The following is a 16300-nucleotide window of genomic DNA, read 5'->3' as shown; positions in this document are numbered from 1 at the left end:
TAGTTTCGCAAAATAAAGTAAAGTATACTAAAGAATCCACTCGCCTTCTTTTTGATTGCTGGTCAGGCGTTGCAATTCGCAACATTCTAAAAATTCGTCATTCTAAAAATTCGTCAAAAAGCGTAAAAAATCACACCTGTAATTTTGTCTTGTAATTGTCCAGTAAAAGTAACACGAGCCGTGCAAATTCGGTTCGCCTTTGCATTACTTCCAAACCACGTGGCAATCACTTAACCTAAAGGACTCGGTAAGAAGTATACACACACACACACAAGCATACATAACCACACTCCACACAAAGGATCCGAAACGCGTAGTGCGAAATGGAGCAGAGTGGTGCCGAAATCTCGGAGTTTACGTGTGCGACTTGTGAGAAAGTGGTAACGCAAGGCGAATCGATCCAGTGTGACTTTTGCGATAAGTGGTTCCACCAAAAGTGCGCGAATGTGGACAAAGCGATAGAAACCAGGGCGTGGTGGTGCGCGGAGTGCGATACGAAATGTAAGCTCGGTATTGCTAAGGAGGAAGAAATAGCGAGCATGAAGAGAGAGATGGAGGCTCTGAGAGCCAAAACGGACGACGTGCTGAAGGCGTTACGAGAAAAGGAAACTGAAGTGGTACGGCTCCGTGAGGACCGCGGGCAGACCACGTTTTCTCCGGATAAACCGCTTCCTTGCTCAACGGCTAAGCGGATTACGGTAACCGATGATGGTGAACTAAGTCAGAGCCAAATAGCTGCCCGTCAGGCTGTCCGGTGCGAACTCCCTTCATTCGCTGGGGATCCCGATGAATGGCCGCTATTTCTGTCAACCTTTAAAAGATCGACGCGCACATTCGGATTCAGCGATGACGAAAACATCCTTCGCCTGCAAGGTGCGTTGCGAGGAAAAGCGCTACGCATGGTGCAAAGCCGCCTACGCAACGCGGATAATTTGGATCAAATTATGGCAGCATTGGAAAAGTCCTACGGCAGAGCGGACGTTCTCGTTAACTCGCTCCTCGAGCAGATACGCGAAGCACCGGCGCTGAAACCAGAGCGCCTAGATGGCTTTATCGAGTACGGTGAGCTGGTAGCAGAGATTTGTGCGACCGTCAAGACGAAAGGAGCGTCCGAGAGGCTGTACGATGCAGCGTTGCTTCAAGAGCTGGTGGACCGGATGCCCGCGTTTCTACGATGGAGCTGGGGAATGCACAGGCGGCAGCTGAAAGGTGTTACGCTGAACGACTTTGGTGCATGGATTCAAGAGGCGACGGATGGAGCGATGGCGGTAACTCCCCCCCAGCCGAAGAAGAAGACGACAACACGACAGGTTCACGCGCAACATGTGGAAACGCATGTAACCCAGTCCAGCAGAAATCGAGCATGTGCGGTGTGCAATAAGGACACGTGTGTGGAGGTTGGTGAGTGTATAGTTTTTAACCAGCTTAGTGTTTCAGCCAGATGGGAAAAGGTACGCAGCTTAAAACTGTGTAAACGTTGCTTAGGAAAGCACTACGGCCCGTGCTCGGTACGTGTTGAATGCGGTCTGCAAGGATGTGTGGCTAAACATCACCGCAAATTACATCGTACCACCAGTGAGGAGCGACCGGTTGAAATTAATCATCATGGTACGAGAACAGACAGCATGCTGTTGCGATACGTTCCGGTGATGCTTCATGGGAAGAGCGGTCCGGTTTACACCCACGCGTTGCTAGACGAGGGGTCGACGGTGACGCTGATGGAGCAGGAGCTTGCAAGAGAGCTAGGAGTTTCCGGTACTCTCGATCCGCTATGTCTGCTGTACAGTGCTGGTCAGAAACGTGATGAACGCGAGTCGCAGAGAGTGACAGTGCAGGTGTCTAGTGTCGAAGAAAAGGCGCCCGTTTACTCGATGACCGATGTGCGGACGGTTAGCCGGCTTTCACTCCCTAGACAGTCGGTCGATACAGAAGAGCTAAAACGCAAGTTCACGCATCTCGCGACGATTCCAGCACAGTCATATGAAAGTGCTTCTCCACGCCTGTTGATAGGCATCGACCAGTATAGGCTGACGAGACCTCTGAAAACGATAGAAGGAAGTGCGGGACAACCGACAGCTACCAAGACGCGATTGGGATGGCTCATATTTGGTAAGTGCACAGACTACGATAACGATTCGAATTTAGTGCAGCCAGAGTCAAGCTACCACATCTGCGATTGCCAAGGAGCCATCTCAAGGGCAGATCGTATGATGGCAGCGTATTTTGAGGTCGACGGTTACGGTCCCGCCAAGCAGCTATCGCTTTCGAAGGAAGATCAACGAGCGCTGGCGATCCTGCAAGGCAACACGAGGCACATCGATGGGCGGTACGCAACCAGTTTGCTATGGCGGAGTGACAACACTTTTATGCCGGAAAACCGTCACATGGCTGCATCAAGGATGGAGTGTCTCGAGCGGAAAATGCAACGAGATCCGAATCTCGCCGACAACATAAACCGAATCCTCAGGGAGTATTTGGCGAAAGGTTATGTCAGGCAACTAGGAACGGACGAGCTGAAGGTGTTTTATCCCAGGAAGTGGTACCTACCTGTGTTTCCTGTTACTAACCCTAACAAGCCAGATAAAATCCGCTTGGTTTGGGACGCAGCGGCTGAAGTGAAGGGTGTCTCGCTTAACAAGAAGTTGCTGACCGGACCAGATCTGCTGACGCCGCTACAAACCGTGTTGTTTCGTTTTCGCGAGTGTAGGATCGCGGTGGCGGCTGACATTCGCGAGATGTACCACCAGGTACAGATTTACGGTGACGACGTGCACAGCCAGCGTTTTCTATGGCGATGGGGCGACACCAATGCAGAACCGCAGGAGTACGTCATGCTGAGGATGACATTCGGTGCAGCTTGTTCTCCTTGTACGGCGCAATACGTCAAAAACGAGAATGCCGAACTGTATCAATCCCGGTACCCTCGAGCGGTCCAATGCATCAAGGAGGAGCATTACGTGGACGACATGTTGACAAGCCTGGAAACCGAGGCGGAGGCCGTCGATCTAGCGCACCAGGTGAGCCACATTCATGCTAACGCAGGGTTTCGGTTACACAATTGGCTGTCGAACAGCCGCAGTGTTGTTGCAGCAGTGCAAGGAAACCCAGAAGCGGTAAAGGAGTTGGATTTTGAGTCGTGCCTGAAGCCGGAGAAAGTGCTGGGAATGTGGTGGGACACTGCAAATGATAGTTTCAGCTTCAAACTATCCCGCATAAGACACCTCGAACTGGCACGCAAAGATAAACCCTTATCTAAGAGGCAGATGCTAAGGACCCTGATGTCCATATACGACCCCTTGGGCTTGATTGCCGGAGTATTGTTCTACTTGAAAGTGCTGCTTCAGGAAGTTTGGCGCCTCAATCTTGGCTGGGATGATGAAGTACCGGACGAGATACAGTGCAAGTGGGATTCCTGGATGCAACGATTGCCGGATCTGGAAGGCATTACCATACCACGATGTTACCGGCTGATCACACCCTTTGCTGAATCGTGTCTTCAACTCCACGTGTTCGTCGATGCAGGTGCTGATGGTTACGCGGCGGTCGCGTACTTCAGATTCGAGTTTGACGGCCAAATAGAGGTGGCTTTGGTTGGGGCAAAAGCAAGAGTAGCTCCGCTTAAATATTTATCCGTTCCAAAACTAGAGTTGCAGGCTGCCGTGATGGGATGCAGATTAGCCTCGTCGATACAGAGTGCTCATCGACATGAAATTCATCGTTACTATTTTTGGACAGACTCGACTGACGTCATAGACTGGATAAATGCGGACCATCGTAAGTACTCTATTTTCGTCGCTCACAGGGTTGCTGAAGTTCTGGAGACAACTACTGTTGACGATTGGAGGTGGCTTCCTACCACGCTGAATGTAGCCGATGAAGCGACGAAGTGGACCAACCTAAAACATCATCTCGCTTCCAACCGATGGTTTCTTGCGCCGGAGTTCCTGCACATACCTGAAACAGAGTGGAACGTCCCCTTCAGAACACCATCGGGAACCACAAAAGAATTACGGAAGAAGAGAATGCTTGTTGGCGCTCACGCTGTACACAACACGTTCATATCCTACGAACGGTTTTCACGCTGGACTCGCCTTGTTCGGACCATTGCCTATGTCCGTCGGTATGTAAACCTGATTTTGAATAACAAACCGAGATCGACAGGTCCTCTCACTCGCGAGGAAATCCAGGAAGCTGAACGAGTCGTCATAAGGGATGTGCAGAGAAATGCATTTCCGGAGGAATACGCCCTACTTCAAAGGCACCGGGAGACACCCGCAGCGCCTTCATGGAAGAACCTGATACCCAGAAGCAGTGTGCTGTTCAAGCGGAACCCTTATATGGACGAAGATGGTATCCTGAGATTGAGTGGCCGGATTGACCGTTGCCGTGTCGTGGATCTGGCGACAAAGCGACCCATCCTGCTACCGAGAAGACACCGCGTAACAGAGTTAATCGTCGACGACGTCCATCGCCGCTACAAGCACGGGAGCCAAGAGACTGTGGTCAACGAAGTGAGACAACGATTCGATATTCCAGCTCTTCGGTCGGTGTGCAGACACGTACGTCTGCAGTGCAACATGTGTATGTTGCTGTACGCTCGTCCGGTTTCGCCGCAGATGTGTGAACTGCCAGCTGCGCGTCTTGCTGCATATATGATGCCCTTCTCATACACGGGAATAGACTACTTCGGCCCTATGATAGTTGCGAACGGACGGAAGACGGAAAAACGTTGGGGCGTTTTGTTTACATGCTTGACGGTTCGAGCGATCCACATTGAGGTGGTGCGGTCACTGTCTACCAGTGACTGTCTGATGGCGATTCGCAGCTTCATGGCGCGTCGTGGGACGCCGATCGAGATCATCTCCGACCGAGGTACTAATTTTGTTGGCGCTGATCGGGAACTCAGAGAGGCAGCTGAACGGGTCAACTCGGCGATCCTCAGCGAGTTCGGTCCGCCCGACCCAACGTGGAAGTTCAACCCCCCGGCAGCTCCCCATTTCGGTGGATCATGGGAGAGAATGATTCAATCGGTTAAACGGATGCTGACTCGCACCCTGAAGGAGAGGCACCCCACGGACGCGGTACTGACAGCAGCGCTCATCGAAGTAGAGAATATGCTAAATTCTCGCCCGCTTACCCACGTTCCGGTCGATGGTGAGGATGATGAGCCGTTAACCCCAAACCATTTCTTGTTAGGATCTTCCGCAGGGACGAAACCTTTGGTTCTGCATGACGATTCTCCTGCGGCCTTGCAGCAGAATTGGAAAGCTGTGCAGGCCAGGATGAATGGGTACTGGAAGAAATGGGTAAAATCGTACCTGCCAACCCTGACAAGAAGGACGAAATGGTTTGAACCACATAAACCGATCCAACCCGGAGATGTCGTTATTATAGTTGACGAAAACAACCCGCGGAACTGTTGGCCGAGAGGAAGGGTGGAAAGTGTCATTCCGTCTCGAGATGGAATCATTCGTCGGGTCGTCGTAAGGACAGCACGCGGGACAACGCTGGAGAGGCCGGTGGTTAAGCTGGTCACGCTAAACGTCGCGCAAAAGGTTATCGTTTAGCACAGCAAAACGACTGGTGGACTGTCACTTTATGGTAACGACGCGATCATTGGAGGACGGCACGCGCGCCTTTTGTCAGCTTGTGCTACCGGCCACGAGGGGGCGCGTTGCTTCGGACGACATCGGCGGACGGACCCGAAGCGAAGGATGACGTGGTCTGGCGTGACGATCGAGATAACGAGGAAAGGTCCTTTCTTTTTGATCCTGACCAGCGGGCCAAGCGGACGAATTTTTAGTTTCGCAAAATAAAGTAAAGTATACTAAAGAATCCACTCGCCTTCTTTTTGATTGCTGGTCAGGCGTTGCAATTCGCAACAGTCACAACCATCTCGAAGAACGAAAATGTTACTGAAGCATTAGATTCCATCCTTGTTAAGGTGCTTCTACGCACTCTATGTTGTCCATAAGTAGAAAAACTTTTACTTGTGGTAAAGCATCAAAAAGGGAAAGATGCTAACGACAAAAGGGAGATTCGAACCTTTCCAATTCTACGCATTCTATGCTGCTAAGGCTAAAACATCCGTCCGGACACTCATGTAGCAGGCCGTGTGGTTGGTTAAGCATAAAAAAGGGGAAGATGCCAACGACACATGGTTTTCCCAAGTGGTCACCCACCTAAGTACTAGCCATGCCCGATGTTGCTTAACTTCGGTGATCGGACGAGAACCGGTGTGTTCAACATGGTATGGTCGTTGACAAGCATCGCCGCTGCTCGCACGCATCAAAAGCCACCGTCGCCGCAACATATCTCTGTCAGTCACTGCAGGACCGCGAGACAAATGCTTCTGCAGAGGCCAATGTCCACGAAATACAACATATTCCGAACATAATACAGTCACAACCATCTCGAAGAACGAAAATGTTACTGAAGCATTAGATTCCATCCTTGTTAAGGTGCTTCTACGCACTCTATGTTGTCCATAAGTAGAAAAACTTTTACTTGTGGTAAAGCATCAAAAAGGAAAAGATGCTAACGACAAAAGGAGATTCGAACCTTTCCAATTCTACGCACTCTATGCTGCTAAGGCTAAAACATCCGTTCGGACACTCATGTAGTAGGCCGTGTGGTTGGTTAAGCATAAAAAAGGGGAAGATGCCAACGACACATGGTTTTCCCAAGTGGTCACCCACCTAAGTACTAGCCATGCCCGATGTTGCTTAACTTCGGTGATCGGACGAGAACCGGTGTGTTCAACATGGTATGGTCGTTGACAAGCATCGCCGCTGCTCGCACGCATCAAAAGCCACCGTCGCCGCAACATATCCCTGTCAGTCACTGTGGGACCGCGAGACGAATGCTTCTGCATAGGCCAGTGACCACGGAGTACAACATATTCCGGACATAATACAGTCACAACCATCTCGGAGAACGAAAATGCTACTGAAGCATTAGATTCCATCCTTATTAAAGTACTTCTACGCACTCTATGTTGTCCATAAGTAGGGAAACTTTTACTTGTGGTAAAGCATCAAAAAGGGAAAGATGCTAACGACTAAAGGAGATTCGAACCTTTCCAATTCTACGCACTCTATGCTGCTAAGGCTAAAACATCCTTTCGGACACTCATGTAGCAGGCTGTGTGGTTGGTTAAGCATAAAAAAGGGGAAGATGCCAACGACACATGGTTTTCCCAAGTGGTCACCCACCTAAGTACTAGCCATGCCCGATGTTGCTTAACTTCGGTGATCGGACGAGAACCGGTGTGTTCAACATGGTATGGTCGTTGACAAGCATCACCGCTGCTCGCACGCATCAAAAGCCACCGTCGCCGCAACATATCTCTTTCAGTCACTGCAGAACCGCGAGACGAATGCTTCTGCAGAGGCCAGTGTCCACGAAATACAACATATTCCGGACATAATACGGTCACAACCATCTCGGAGAATGAAAATGCTACTGAAGCATTAGATTCCATCCTTGTTAAGGTACTTCTACGCACTCTATGTTGTCCATAAGTAGGGAAACTTTTACTTGTGGTAAAGCATCAAAAAGGGAAAGATGCTAACGACAAAAGGAGATTCGAACCTTTCCAATTCTACGCACTCTATGCTGCTAAGGCTAAAACATCCATCCGGGCACTCATGTAGTAGGCCGTGTGGTTGGTTAAGCATAAAAAAGGGGAAGATGCCAACGACACATGGTTTTCCCAAGTGGTCACCCACCTAAGTACTAGCCATGCCCGATGTTGCTTAACTTCGGTGATCGGACGAGAACCGGTGTGTTCAACATGGTATGGTCGTTGACAAGCATCACCGCTGCTCGCACGCATCAAAAGCCACCGTCGCCGCAACATATCTCTTTCAGTCACTGCAGCACCGCGAGACGAATGCTTCTGCATAGGCCAGTGACCACGGAGTACAACATATTCCGGACATAATACAGTCACAACCATCTCGGAGAACGAAAATGCTACTGAAGCATTAGATTCCATCCTTATTAAAGTACTTCTACGCACTCTATGTTGTCCATAAGTAGGGAAACTTTTACTTGTGGTAAAGCATCAAAAAGGGAAAGATGCTAACGACTAAAGGAGATTCGAACCTTTCCAATTCTACGCACTCTATGCTGCTAAGGCTAAAACATCCTTTCGGACACTCATGTAGCAGGCTGTGTGGTTGGTTAAGCATAAAAAAGGGGAAGATGCCAACGACACATGGTTTTCCCAAGTGGTCACCCACCTAAGTACTAGCCATGCCCGATGTTGCTTAACTTCGGTGATCGGACGAGAACCGGTGTGTTCAACATGGTATGGTCGTTGACAAGCATCACCGCTGCTCGCACGCATCAAAAGCCACCGTCGCCGCAACATATCTCTTTCAGTCACTGCAGAACCGCGAGACGAATGCTTCTGCAGAGGCCAGTGTCCACGAAATACAACATATTCCGGACATAATACGGTCACAACCATCTCGGAGAATGAAAATGCTACTGAAGCATTAGATTCCATCCTTGTTAAGGTACTTCTACGCACTCTATGTTGTCCATAAGTAGGGAAACTTTTACTTGTGGTAAAGCATCAAAAAGGGAAAGATGCTAACGACAAAAGGAGATTCGAACCTTTCCAATTCTACGCACTCTATGCTGCTAAGGCTAAAACATCCATCCGGGCACTCATGTAGTAGGCCGTGTGGTTGGTTAAGCATAAAAAAGGGGAAGATGCCAACGACACATGGTTTTCCCAAGTGGTCACCCACCTAAGTACTAGCCATGCCCGATGTTGCTTAACTTCGGTGATCGGACGAGAACCGGTGTGTTCAACATGGTATGGTCGTTGACAAGCATCACCGCTGCTCGCACGCATCAAAAGCCACCGTCGCCGCAACATATCTCTTTCAGTCACTGCAGCACCGCGAGACGAATGCTTCTGCAGAGGCCAGTGTCCACGAAATACAACATATTCCGGACATAATACGGTCACAACCATCTCGGAGAATGAAAATGCTACTGAAGCATTAGATTCCATCCTTGTTAAGGTACTTCTACGCACTCTATGTTGTCCATAAGTAGGGAAACTTTTACTTGTGGTAAAGCATCAAAAAGGGGAAGATGCCTACGACACATGGTTTTCCCAAGTGGTCACCCACCTAAGTACTAGCCATGCCCGATGTTGCTTAACTTCGGTGATCGGACGAGAACCGGTGTGTTCAACATGGTATGGTCGTTGACAAGCATCACCGCTGCTCGCACGCATGAAAAGCCACCGTCGCTGCAACATATCTCTTTCAGTCACTGCAGGACCGCGAGACAAATGCTTCTGCAGAGGCCAATGTCCACGAAATACAACATATTCCGAACATAATACAGTCACAACCATCTCGAAGAACGAAAATGTTACTGAAGCATTAGATTCCATCCTTGTTAAGGTGCTTCTACGCACTCTATGTTGTCCATAAGTAGAAAAACTTTTACTTGTGGTAAAGCATCAAAAAGGGAAAGATGCTAACGACAAAAGGGAGATTCGAACCTTTCCAATTCTACGCATTCTATGCTGCTAAGGCTAAAACATCCGTCCGGACACTCATGTAGTAGGCCGTGTGGTTGGTTAAGCATAAAAAAGGGGAAGATGCCAACGACACATGGTTTTCCCAAGTGGTCACCCACCTAAGTACTTAGCCATGCCCGATGTTGCTTAACTTCGGTGATCGGACGAGAACCGGTGTGTTCAACATGGTATGGTCGTTGACAAGCATCACCGCTGCTCGCACGCATCAAAAGCCACCGTCGCCGCAACATATCTCTTTCAGTCACTGCAGGACCGCGAGACGAATGCTTCTGAAAAGGCCAGTGACCACGGAGTACAACATATTCCGGACATAATACAGTCACAACCATCTCGGAGAACGAAAATGCTACTGAAGCATACGATTCCATCCTTGTTATGGTACTTCTACGCACTCTATGTTGTCCATAAGCAGGGAAACTTTTACTTGTGGTAAAGCATCAAAAAGGGAAAGATGCTAACGACAAAAGGAGATTCGAACCTTTCCAATTCTACGCACTCTATGCTGCTAAGGCTAAAACATCCGTTCGGACACTCATGTAGTAGGCCGTGTGGTTGGTTAAGCATAAAAAAGGGGAAGATGCCAACGACACATGGTTTTCCCAAGTGGTCACCCACCTAAGTACTAGCCATGCCCGATGTTGCTTAACTTCGGTGATCGGACGAGAACCGGTGTGTTCAACATGGTATGGTCGTTGACAAGCATCACCGCTGCTCGCACGCATCAAAAGCCACCGTCGCCGCAACATATCTCTGTCAGTCACTGCAGGACCGCGAGACGAATGCTTCTGCATAGGCCAGTGACCACGGAATACAACATGTTCCGGACATAATACGGCCACAACTATCTCGGAGAACGAAAATGCTACTGAAACATTAGATTCCATCCTTATTAAAGTACTTCTACGCACTCTATGTTGTCCATAAGTAGGGAAACTTTTACTTGTGGTAAAGCATCAAAAAGGGAAAGATGCTAACGACTAAAGGAGATTCGAACCTTTCCAATTCTACGCACTCTATGCTGCTAAGGCTAAAACATCCGTTCGGACACTCATGTAGCAGGCTGTGTGGTTGGTTAAGCATAAAAAAGGGGAAGATGCCAACGACACATGGTTTTCCCAAGTGGTCACCCACCTAAGTACTAGCCATGCCCGATGTTGCTTAACTTCGGTGATCGGACGAGAACCGGTGTGTTCAACATGGTATGGTCGTTGACAAGCATCACCGCTGCTCGCACGCATCAAAAGCCACCGTCGCCGCAACATATCTCTTTCAGTCACTGCAGGACCGCGAGACGAATGCTTCTGAAAAGGCCAGTGACCACGGAGTACAACATATTCCGGACATAATACAGTCACAACCATCTCGGAGAACGAAAATGCTACTGAAGCATACGATTCCATCCTTGTTATGGTACTTCTACGCACTCTATGTTGTCCATAAGCAGGGAAACTTTTACTTGTGGTAAAGCATCAAAAAGGGAAAGATGCTAACGACAAAAGGAGATTCGAACCTTTCCAATTCTACGCACTCTATGCTGCTAAGGCTAAAACATCCGTTCGGACACTCATGTAGTAGGCCGTGTGGTTGGTTAAGCATAAAAAAGGGGAAGATGCCAACGACACATGGTTTTCCCAAGTGGTCACCCACCTAAGTACTAGCCATGCCCGATGTTGCTTAACTTCGGTGATCGGACGAGAACCGGTGTGTTCAACATGGTATGGTCGTTGACAAGCATCACCGCTGCTCGCACGCATCAAAAGCCACCGTCGCCGCAACATATCTCTTTCAGTCACTGCAGAACCGCGAGACGAATGCTTCTGCAGAGGCCAGTGTCCACGAAATACAACATATTCCGGACATAATACGGTCACAACCATCTCGGAGAATGAAAATGCTACTGAAGCATTAGATTCCATCCTTGTTAAGGTACTTCTACGCACTCTATGTTGTCCATAAGTAGGGAAACTTTTACTTGTGGTAAAGCATCAAAAAGGAAAAGATTCTAACGACAAAAGGAGATTCGAACCTTTCCAATTCTACGCACTCTATGCTGCTAAGGCTAAAACATCCGTTCGGACACTCATGTAGTAGGCCGTGTGGATGGTTAAGCATAAAAAAGGGGAAGATGCCAACGACACATGGTTTTCCCAAGTGGTCACCCACCTAAGTACTACTAGCCATGCCCGATGTTGCTTAACTTCGGTGATCGGACGAGAACCGGTGTGTTCAACATGGTATGGTCGTTGACAAGCATCACCGCTGCTCGCACGCATCAAAAGCCACCGTCGCCGCAACATATCTCTTTCAGTCACTGCAGGAACACGAGACGAATGCTTTTGAAGAGGCCAGTGACCACCGGGTACAAAATATTCCGGACATAATACAGTCACAACCATCTCGGAGAACGAAAATGTTACTGAAGCATTAGATTCCATCTTTGTTAAGGTACTTCTACGCACTCTATGTTGTCCATAAGTAGGGAAACTTTTACTTGTGGTAAAGCATCAAAAAGGGAAAAATGCTAATGACAAAAGGAGATTCTAACCTTTCCAATTCTACGCACTCTATGCTGCTAAGGCTAAAACATCCGTTCGGACACTCATGCAGTAGGCCGTGTGGTTGGTTAAGCATAAAAAAGGGGAAGATGCCAACGACACATGGTTTTCCCAAGTGGTCACCCACCTAAGTACTAGCCATGCCCGATGTTGCTTAACTTCGGTGATCGGACGAGAACCGGTGTGTTCAACATGGTATGGTCGTTGACAAGCATCACCGCTGCTCGCACGCATCAAAAGCCACCGTCGCCGCAACATATCTCTGTCAGTCACTGCAGGACCGCGAGACGAATGCTTCTGCATAGGCCAGTGTCCACGGAGTACAACATATTCCGGACATAATACAGTCACAACCATCTCGGAGAACGAAAATGCTACTGAAGCATTAGATTCCAACCTTGTTATGGTACTTCTACGCACTCTATGTTGTCCATAAGTAGGGAAACTTTTACTTGTGGTAAAGCATCAAAAAGTGGAAGATGCCTACGACAAAAGGAGATTCGAACCTTTCCAATTCTACGCACTCTATGCTGCTAAGGCTAAAACATCCGTTCGGACACTCATGCAGTAGGCCGTGTGGTTGGTTAAGCATAAAAAAGGGGAAGATGCCAACGACACATGGTTTTCCCAAGTGGTCACCCACCTAAGTACTAGCCATGCCCGATGTTGCTTAACTTCGGTGATCGGACGAGAACCGGTGTGTTCAACATGGTATGGTCGTTGACAAGCATCACCGCTGCTCGCACGCATCAAAAGCCACCGTCGCCGCAACATATCTCTGTCAGTCACTGCAGCACCGCGAGACGAATGCTTCTGCAGAGGCCAGTGTCCACGAAATACAACATATTCCGGACATAATACAGTCACAACTATCTCGGAGAATGAAAATGCTACTGAAGCATTAGATTCCAACCTTGTTATGGTACTTCCACGCACTCTATGTTGTCCATAAGCAGGGAAACTTTTACTTGTGGTAAAGCATCAAAAAGTGGAAGATGCCTACGACAAAAGGAGATTCGAACCTTTCCAATTCTACGCACTCTATGCTGCTAAGGCTAAAACATCCGTTCGGACACTCATGCAGTAGGCCGTGTGGTTGGTTAAGCATAAAAAAGGGGAAGATGCCAACGACACATGGTTTTCCCAAGTGGTCACCCACCTAAGTACTAGCCATGCCCGATGTTGCTTAACTTCGGTGATCGGACGAGAACCGGTGTGTTCAACATGGTATGGTCGTTGACAAGCATCACCGCTGCTCGCACGCATCAAAAGCCACCGTCGCCGCAACATATCTCTGTCAGTCACTGCAGCACCGCGAGACGAATGCTTCTGCAGAGGCCAGTGTCCACGAAATACAACATATTCGGGACATAATACAGTCACAACTATCTCGGAGAATGAAAATGCTACTGAAGCATTAGATTCCAACCTTGTTATGGTACTTCCACGCACTCTATGTTGTCCATAAGCAGGGAAACTTTTACTTGTGGTAAAGCATCAAAAAGGGAAAGATGCCTACGACAAAAGGAGATTCGAACCTTTCCAATTCTACGCACTCTATGCTGCTAAGGCTAAAACATCCGTTCGGACACTCATGCAGTAGGCCGTGTGGTTGGTTAAGCATAAAAAAGGGGAAGATGCCAACGACACATGGTTTTCCCAAGTGGTCACCCACCTAAGTACTAGCCATGCCCGATGTTGCTTAACTTCGGTGATCGGACGAGAACCGGTGTGTTCAACATGGTATGGTCGTTGACAAGCATCACCGCTGCTCGCACGCATCAAAAGCCACCGTCGCCGCAACATATCTCTGTCAGTCACTGCAGGACCGCGAGACGAATGCTTCTGCATAGGCCAGTGTCCACGGAGTACAACATATTCCGGACATAATACAGTCACAACCATCTCGGAGAACGAAAATGCTACTGAAGCATTAGATTCCAACCTTGTTATGGTACTTCTACGCACTCTATGTTGTCCATAAGTAGGGAAACTTTTACTTGTGGTAAAGCATCAAAAAGTGGAAGATGCCTACGACAAAAGGAGATTCAAACCTTTCCAATTCTACGCACTCTATGCTGCTAAGGCTAAAACATCCGTTCGGACACTCATGCAGTAGGCCGTGTGGTTGGTTAAGCATAAAAAAGGGGAAGATGCCAACGACACATGGTTTTCCCAAGTGGTCACCCACCTAAGTACTAGCCATGCCCGATGTTGCTTAACTTCGGTGATCGGACGAGAACCGGTGTGTTCAACATGGTATGGTCGTTGACAAGCATCACCGCTGCTCGCACGCATCAAAAGCCACCGTCGCCGCAACATATCTCTGTCAGTCACTGCAGGACCGCGAGACGAATGCTTCTGCATAGGCCAGTGTCCACGGAGTACAACATATTCCGGACATAATACAGTCACAACCATCTCGGAGAACGAAAATGCTACTGAAGCATTAGATTCCAACCTTGTTATGGTACTTCTACGCACTCTATGTTGTCCATAAGTAGGGAAACTTTTACTTGTGGTAAAGCATCAAAAAGTGGAAGATGCCTACGACAAAAGGAGATTCAAACCTTTCCAATTCTACGCACTCTATGCTGCAAAGGCTAAAACATTCGTCCGGACACTCATGTAGTAGGCTGTGTGGATGGTTAAGCATAAAAAAGGGGAAGATGCCAACGACACATGGTTTTCCCAAGTGGTCACCCAACTAAGTACTAGCCATGCCCGATGTTGCTTAACTTCGGTGATCGGACGAGAACCGGTGTGTTCAACATGGTATGGTCGTTGACAAGCATCACCGCTGCTCGCACGCATCAAAAGCCACCGCCGCCGCAACATATCTCTGTCAGTCACTGCAGGACCGCGAGACGAATGCTTCTGCAGAGGCCAGTGACCACCGGGTACAAAATATTCCGGACATAATACGGTCACAACTAACTCGGAGAACGAAAATGCTACTGAAGCATACGATTCCAACCTTGTTATGGTAGTTCTACGCACTCTATGTTGTCCATAAGCAGGGAAACTTTTACTTGTGGTAAAGCATCAAAAAGGAAAAGATGCTAACGACAAAAGGAGATTCGAACCTTTCCAATTCTACGCACTCTATGCTGCTAAGGCTAAAACATCCGTTCGGACACTCATGCAGTAGGCCGTGTGGTTGGTTAAGCATAAAAAAGGGGAAGATGCCAACGACACATGGTTTTCCCAAGTGGTCACCCACCTAAGTACTAGCCATGCCCGATGTTGCTTAACTTCGGTGATCGGACGAGAACCGGTGTGTTCAACATGGTATGGTCGTTGACAAGCATCACCGCTGCTCGCACGCATCAAAAGCCACCGTCGCCGCAACATATCTCTGTCAGTCACTGCAGGACCGCGAGACGAATGCTTCTGCATAGGCCAGTGTCCACGGAGTACAACATATTCCGGACATAATACAGTCACAACCATCTCGGAGAACGAAAATGCTACTGAAGCATTAGATTCCAACCTTGTTATGGTACTTCTACGCACTCTATGTTGTCCATAAGTAGGGAAACTTTTACTTGTGGTAAAGCATCAAAAAGTGGAAGATGCCTACGACAAAAGGAGATTCAAACCTTTCCAATTCTACGCACTCTATGCTGCAAAGGCTAAAACATTCGTCCGGACACTCATGTAGTAGGCTGTGTGGATGGTTAAGCATAAAAAAGGGGAAGATGCCAACGACACATGGTTTTCCCAAGTGGTCACCCACCTAAGTACTAGCCATGCCCGATGTTGCTTAACTTCGGTGATCGGACGAGAACCGGTGTGTTCAACATGGTATGGTCGTTGACAAGCATCACCGCTGCTCGCACGCATCAAAAGCCACCGCCGCCGCAACATATCTCTGTCAGTCACTGCAGGACCGCGAGACGAATGCTTCTGCAGAGGCCAGTGACCACCGGGTACAAAATATTCCGGACATAATACAGTCACAACCATCTCGGAGAACAAAAATGCTACTGAAGCATTAGATTCCAACCTTGTTATGGTACTTCTACGCACTCTATGTTGTCCATAAGCAGGGAAACTTTTACTTGTGGTAAAGCATCAAAAAGTGGAAGATGCCTACGACAAAAGGAGATTCGAACCTTTCCAATTCTACGCACTCTATGCTGCTAAGGCTAAAACATCCGTTCGGACACTC

The 16300-nt window shown here is 48.5% G+C and overlaps 1 protein-coding gene and 20 non-coding genes across 21 annotated transcripts; 1 reads left to right on the top strand and 20 right to left on the bottom strand.

Moving 5' to 3' along the window:
* The first annotated feature begins 323 nt into the window (after nucleotides 1-323).
* Nucleotides 324-3864, top strand: LOC118509114. Its single transcript, XM_036049285.1, has 2 exons — nucleotides 324-3522; nucleotides 3803-3864. The coding sequence occupies exons 1-2, from the start codon at nucleotides 324-326 to the stop codon at nucleotides 3862-3864; spliced, it is 3261 nt and encodes a 1086-aa protein (XP_035905178.1).
* Nucleotides 3865-6145: 2281 nt separating this feature from the next.
* On the bottom strand, nucleotides 6146-6264 carry LOC118514768. Its single transcript, XR_004906745.1, has one exon. It is a non-coding gene; the product is annotated as a 5S ribosomal RNA (ribosomal RNA).
* A 397-nt stretch (nucleotides 6265-6661) lies between these two features.
* On the bottom strand, nucleotides 6662-6780 carry LOC118514767. The gene has a single exon (XR_004906744.1). It is a non-coding gene; the product is annotated as a 5S ribosomal RNA (ribosomal RNA).
* A 397-nt stretch (nucleotides 6781-7177) lies between these two features.
* LOC118514766 lies at nucleotides 7178-7296 on the bottom strand. The gene has a single exon (XR_004906743.1). It is a non-coding gene; the product is annotated as a 5S ribosomal RNA (ribosomal RNA).
* Nucleotides 7297-7693: 397 nt separating this feature from the next.
* On the bottom strand, nucleotides 7694-7812 carry LOC118514765. Its single transcript, XR_004906742.1, has one exon. It is a non-coding gene; the product is annotated as a 5S ribosomal RNA (ribosomal RNA).
* A 397-nt stretch (nucleotides 7813-8209) lies between these two features.
* Nucleotides 8210-8328, bottom strand: LOC118514763. The gene has a single exon (XR_004906740.1). It is a non-coding gene; the product is annotated as a 5S ribosomal RNA (ribosomal RNA).
* A 397-nt stretch (nucleotides 8329-8725) lies between these two features.
* On the bottom strand, nucleotides 8726-8844 carry LOC118514762. The gene has a single exon (XR_004906739.1). It is a non-coding gene; the product is annotated as a 5S ribosomal RNA (ribosomal RNA).
* A 271-nt stretch (nucleotides 8845-9115) lies between these two features.
* On the bottom strand, nucleotides 9116-9234 carry LOC118514887. The gene has a single exon (XR_004906862.1). It is a non-coding gene; the product is annotated as a 5S ribosomal RNA (ribosomal RNA).
* A 398-nt stretch (nucleotides 9235-9632) lies between these two features.
* Nucleotides 9633-9752, bottom strand: LOC118514893. Its single transcript, XR_004906869.1, has one exon. It is a non-coding gene; the product is annotated as a 5S ribosomal RNA (ribosomal RNA).
* Nucleotides 9753-10149: 397 nt separating this feature from the next.
* LOC118514761 lies at nucleotides 10150-10268 on the bottom strand. The gene has a single exon (XR_004906738.1). It is a non-coding gene; the product is annotated as a 5S ribosomal RNA (ribosomal RNA).
* A 397-nt stretch (nucleotides 10269-10665) lies between these two features.
* LOC118514760 lies at nucleotides 10666-10784 on the bottom strand. The gene has a single exon (XR_004906737.1). It is a non-coding gene; the product is annotated as a 5S ribosomal RNA (ribosomal RNA).
* A 397-nt stretch (nucleotides 10785-11181) lies between these two features.
* Nucleotides 11182-11300, bottom strand: LOC118514759. Its single transcript, XR_004906736.1, has one exon. It is a non-coding gene; the product is annotated as a 5S ribosomal RNA (ribosomal RNA).
* A 397-nt stretch (nucleotides 11301-11697) lies between these two features.
* On the bottom strand, nucleotides 11698-11819 carry LOC118514906. The gene has a single exon (XR_004906883.1). It is a non-coding gene; the product is annotated as a 5S ribosomal RNA (ribosomal RNA).
* A 397-nt stretch (nucleotides 11820-12216) lies between these two features.
* Nucleotides 12217-12335, bottom strand: LOC118514758. Its single transcript, XR_004906735.1, has one exon. It is a non-coding gene; the product is annotated as a 5S ribosomal RNA (ribosomal RNA).
* A 397-nt stretch (nucleotides 12336-12732) lies between these two features.
* Nucleotides 12733-12851, bottom strand: LOC118514757. Its single transcript, XR_004906734.1, has one exon. It is a non-coding gene; the product is annotated as a 5S ribosomal RNA (ribosomal RNA).
* A 397-nt stretch (nucleotides 12852-13248) lies between these two features.
* LOC118514756 lies at nucleotides 13249-13367 on the bottom strand. Its single transcript, XR_004906733.1, has one exon. It is a non-coding gene; the product is annotated as a 5S ribosomal RNA (ribosomal RNA).
* Nucleotides 13368-13764: 397 nt separating this feature from the next.
* On the bottom strand, nucleotides 13765-13883 carry LOC118514755. Its single transcript, XR_004906732.1, has one exon. It is a non-coding gene; the product is annotated as a 5S ribosomal RNA (ribosomal RNA).
* A 397-nt stretch (nucleotides 13884-14280) lies between these two features.
* Nucleotides 14281-14399, bottom strand: LOC118514754. Its single transcript, XR_004906731.1, has one exon. It is a non-coding gene; the product is annotated as a 5S ribosomal RNA (ribosomal RNA).
* A 397-nt stretch (nucleotides 14400-14796) lies between these two features.
* On the bottom strand, nucleotides 14797-14915 carry LOC118514880. The gene has a single exon (XR_004906855.1). It is a non-coding gene; the product is annotated as a 5S ribosomal RNA (ribosomal RNA).
* A 397-nt stretch (nucleotides 14916-15312) lies between these two features.
* Nucleotides 15313-15431, bottom strand: LOC118514752. The gene has a single exon (XR_004906729.1). It is a non-coding gene; the product is annotated as a 5S ribosomal RNA (ribosomal RNA).
* A 397-nt stretch (nucleotides 15432-15828) lies between these two features.
* On the bottom strand, nucleotides 15829-15947 carry LOC118514751. The gene has a single exon (XR_004906728.1). It is a non-coding gene; the product is annotated as a 5S ribosomal RNA (ribosomal RNA).
* Nucleotides 15948-16300: the final 353 nt, after the last annotated feature.

The sequence above is a fragment of the Anopheles stephensi genome, chromosome 3 (assembly GCF_013141755.1).
Source record: "Anopheles stephensi strain Indian chromosome 3, UCI_ANSTEP_V1.0, whole genome shotgun sequence".
NCBI lineage: Eukaryota > Metazoa > Arthropoda > Insecta > Diptera > Culicidae > Anopheles > Anopheles stephensi.
Note: the sequence above shows the minus strand (reverse complement) of the source record. Positions and strands in the feature narration are given on the sequence as shown.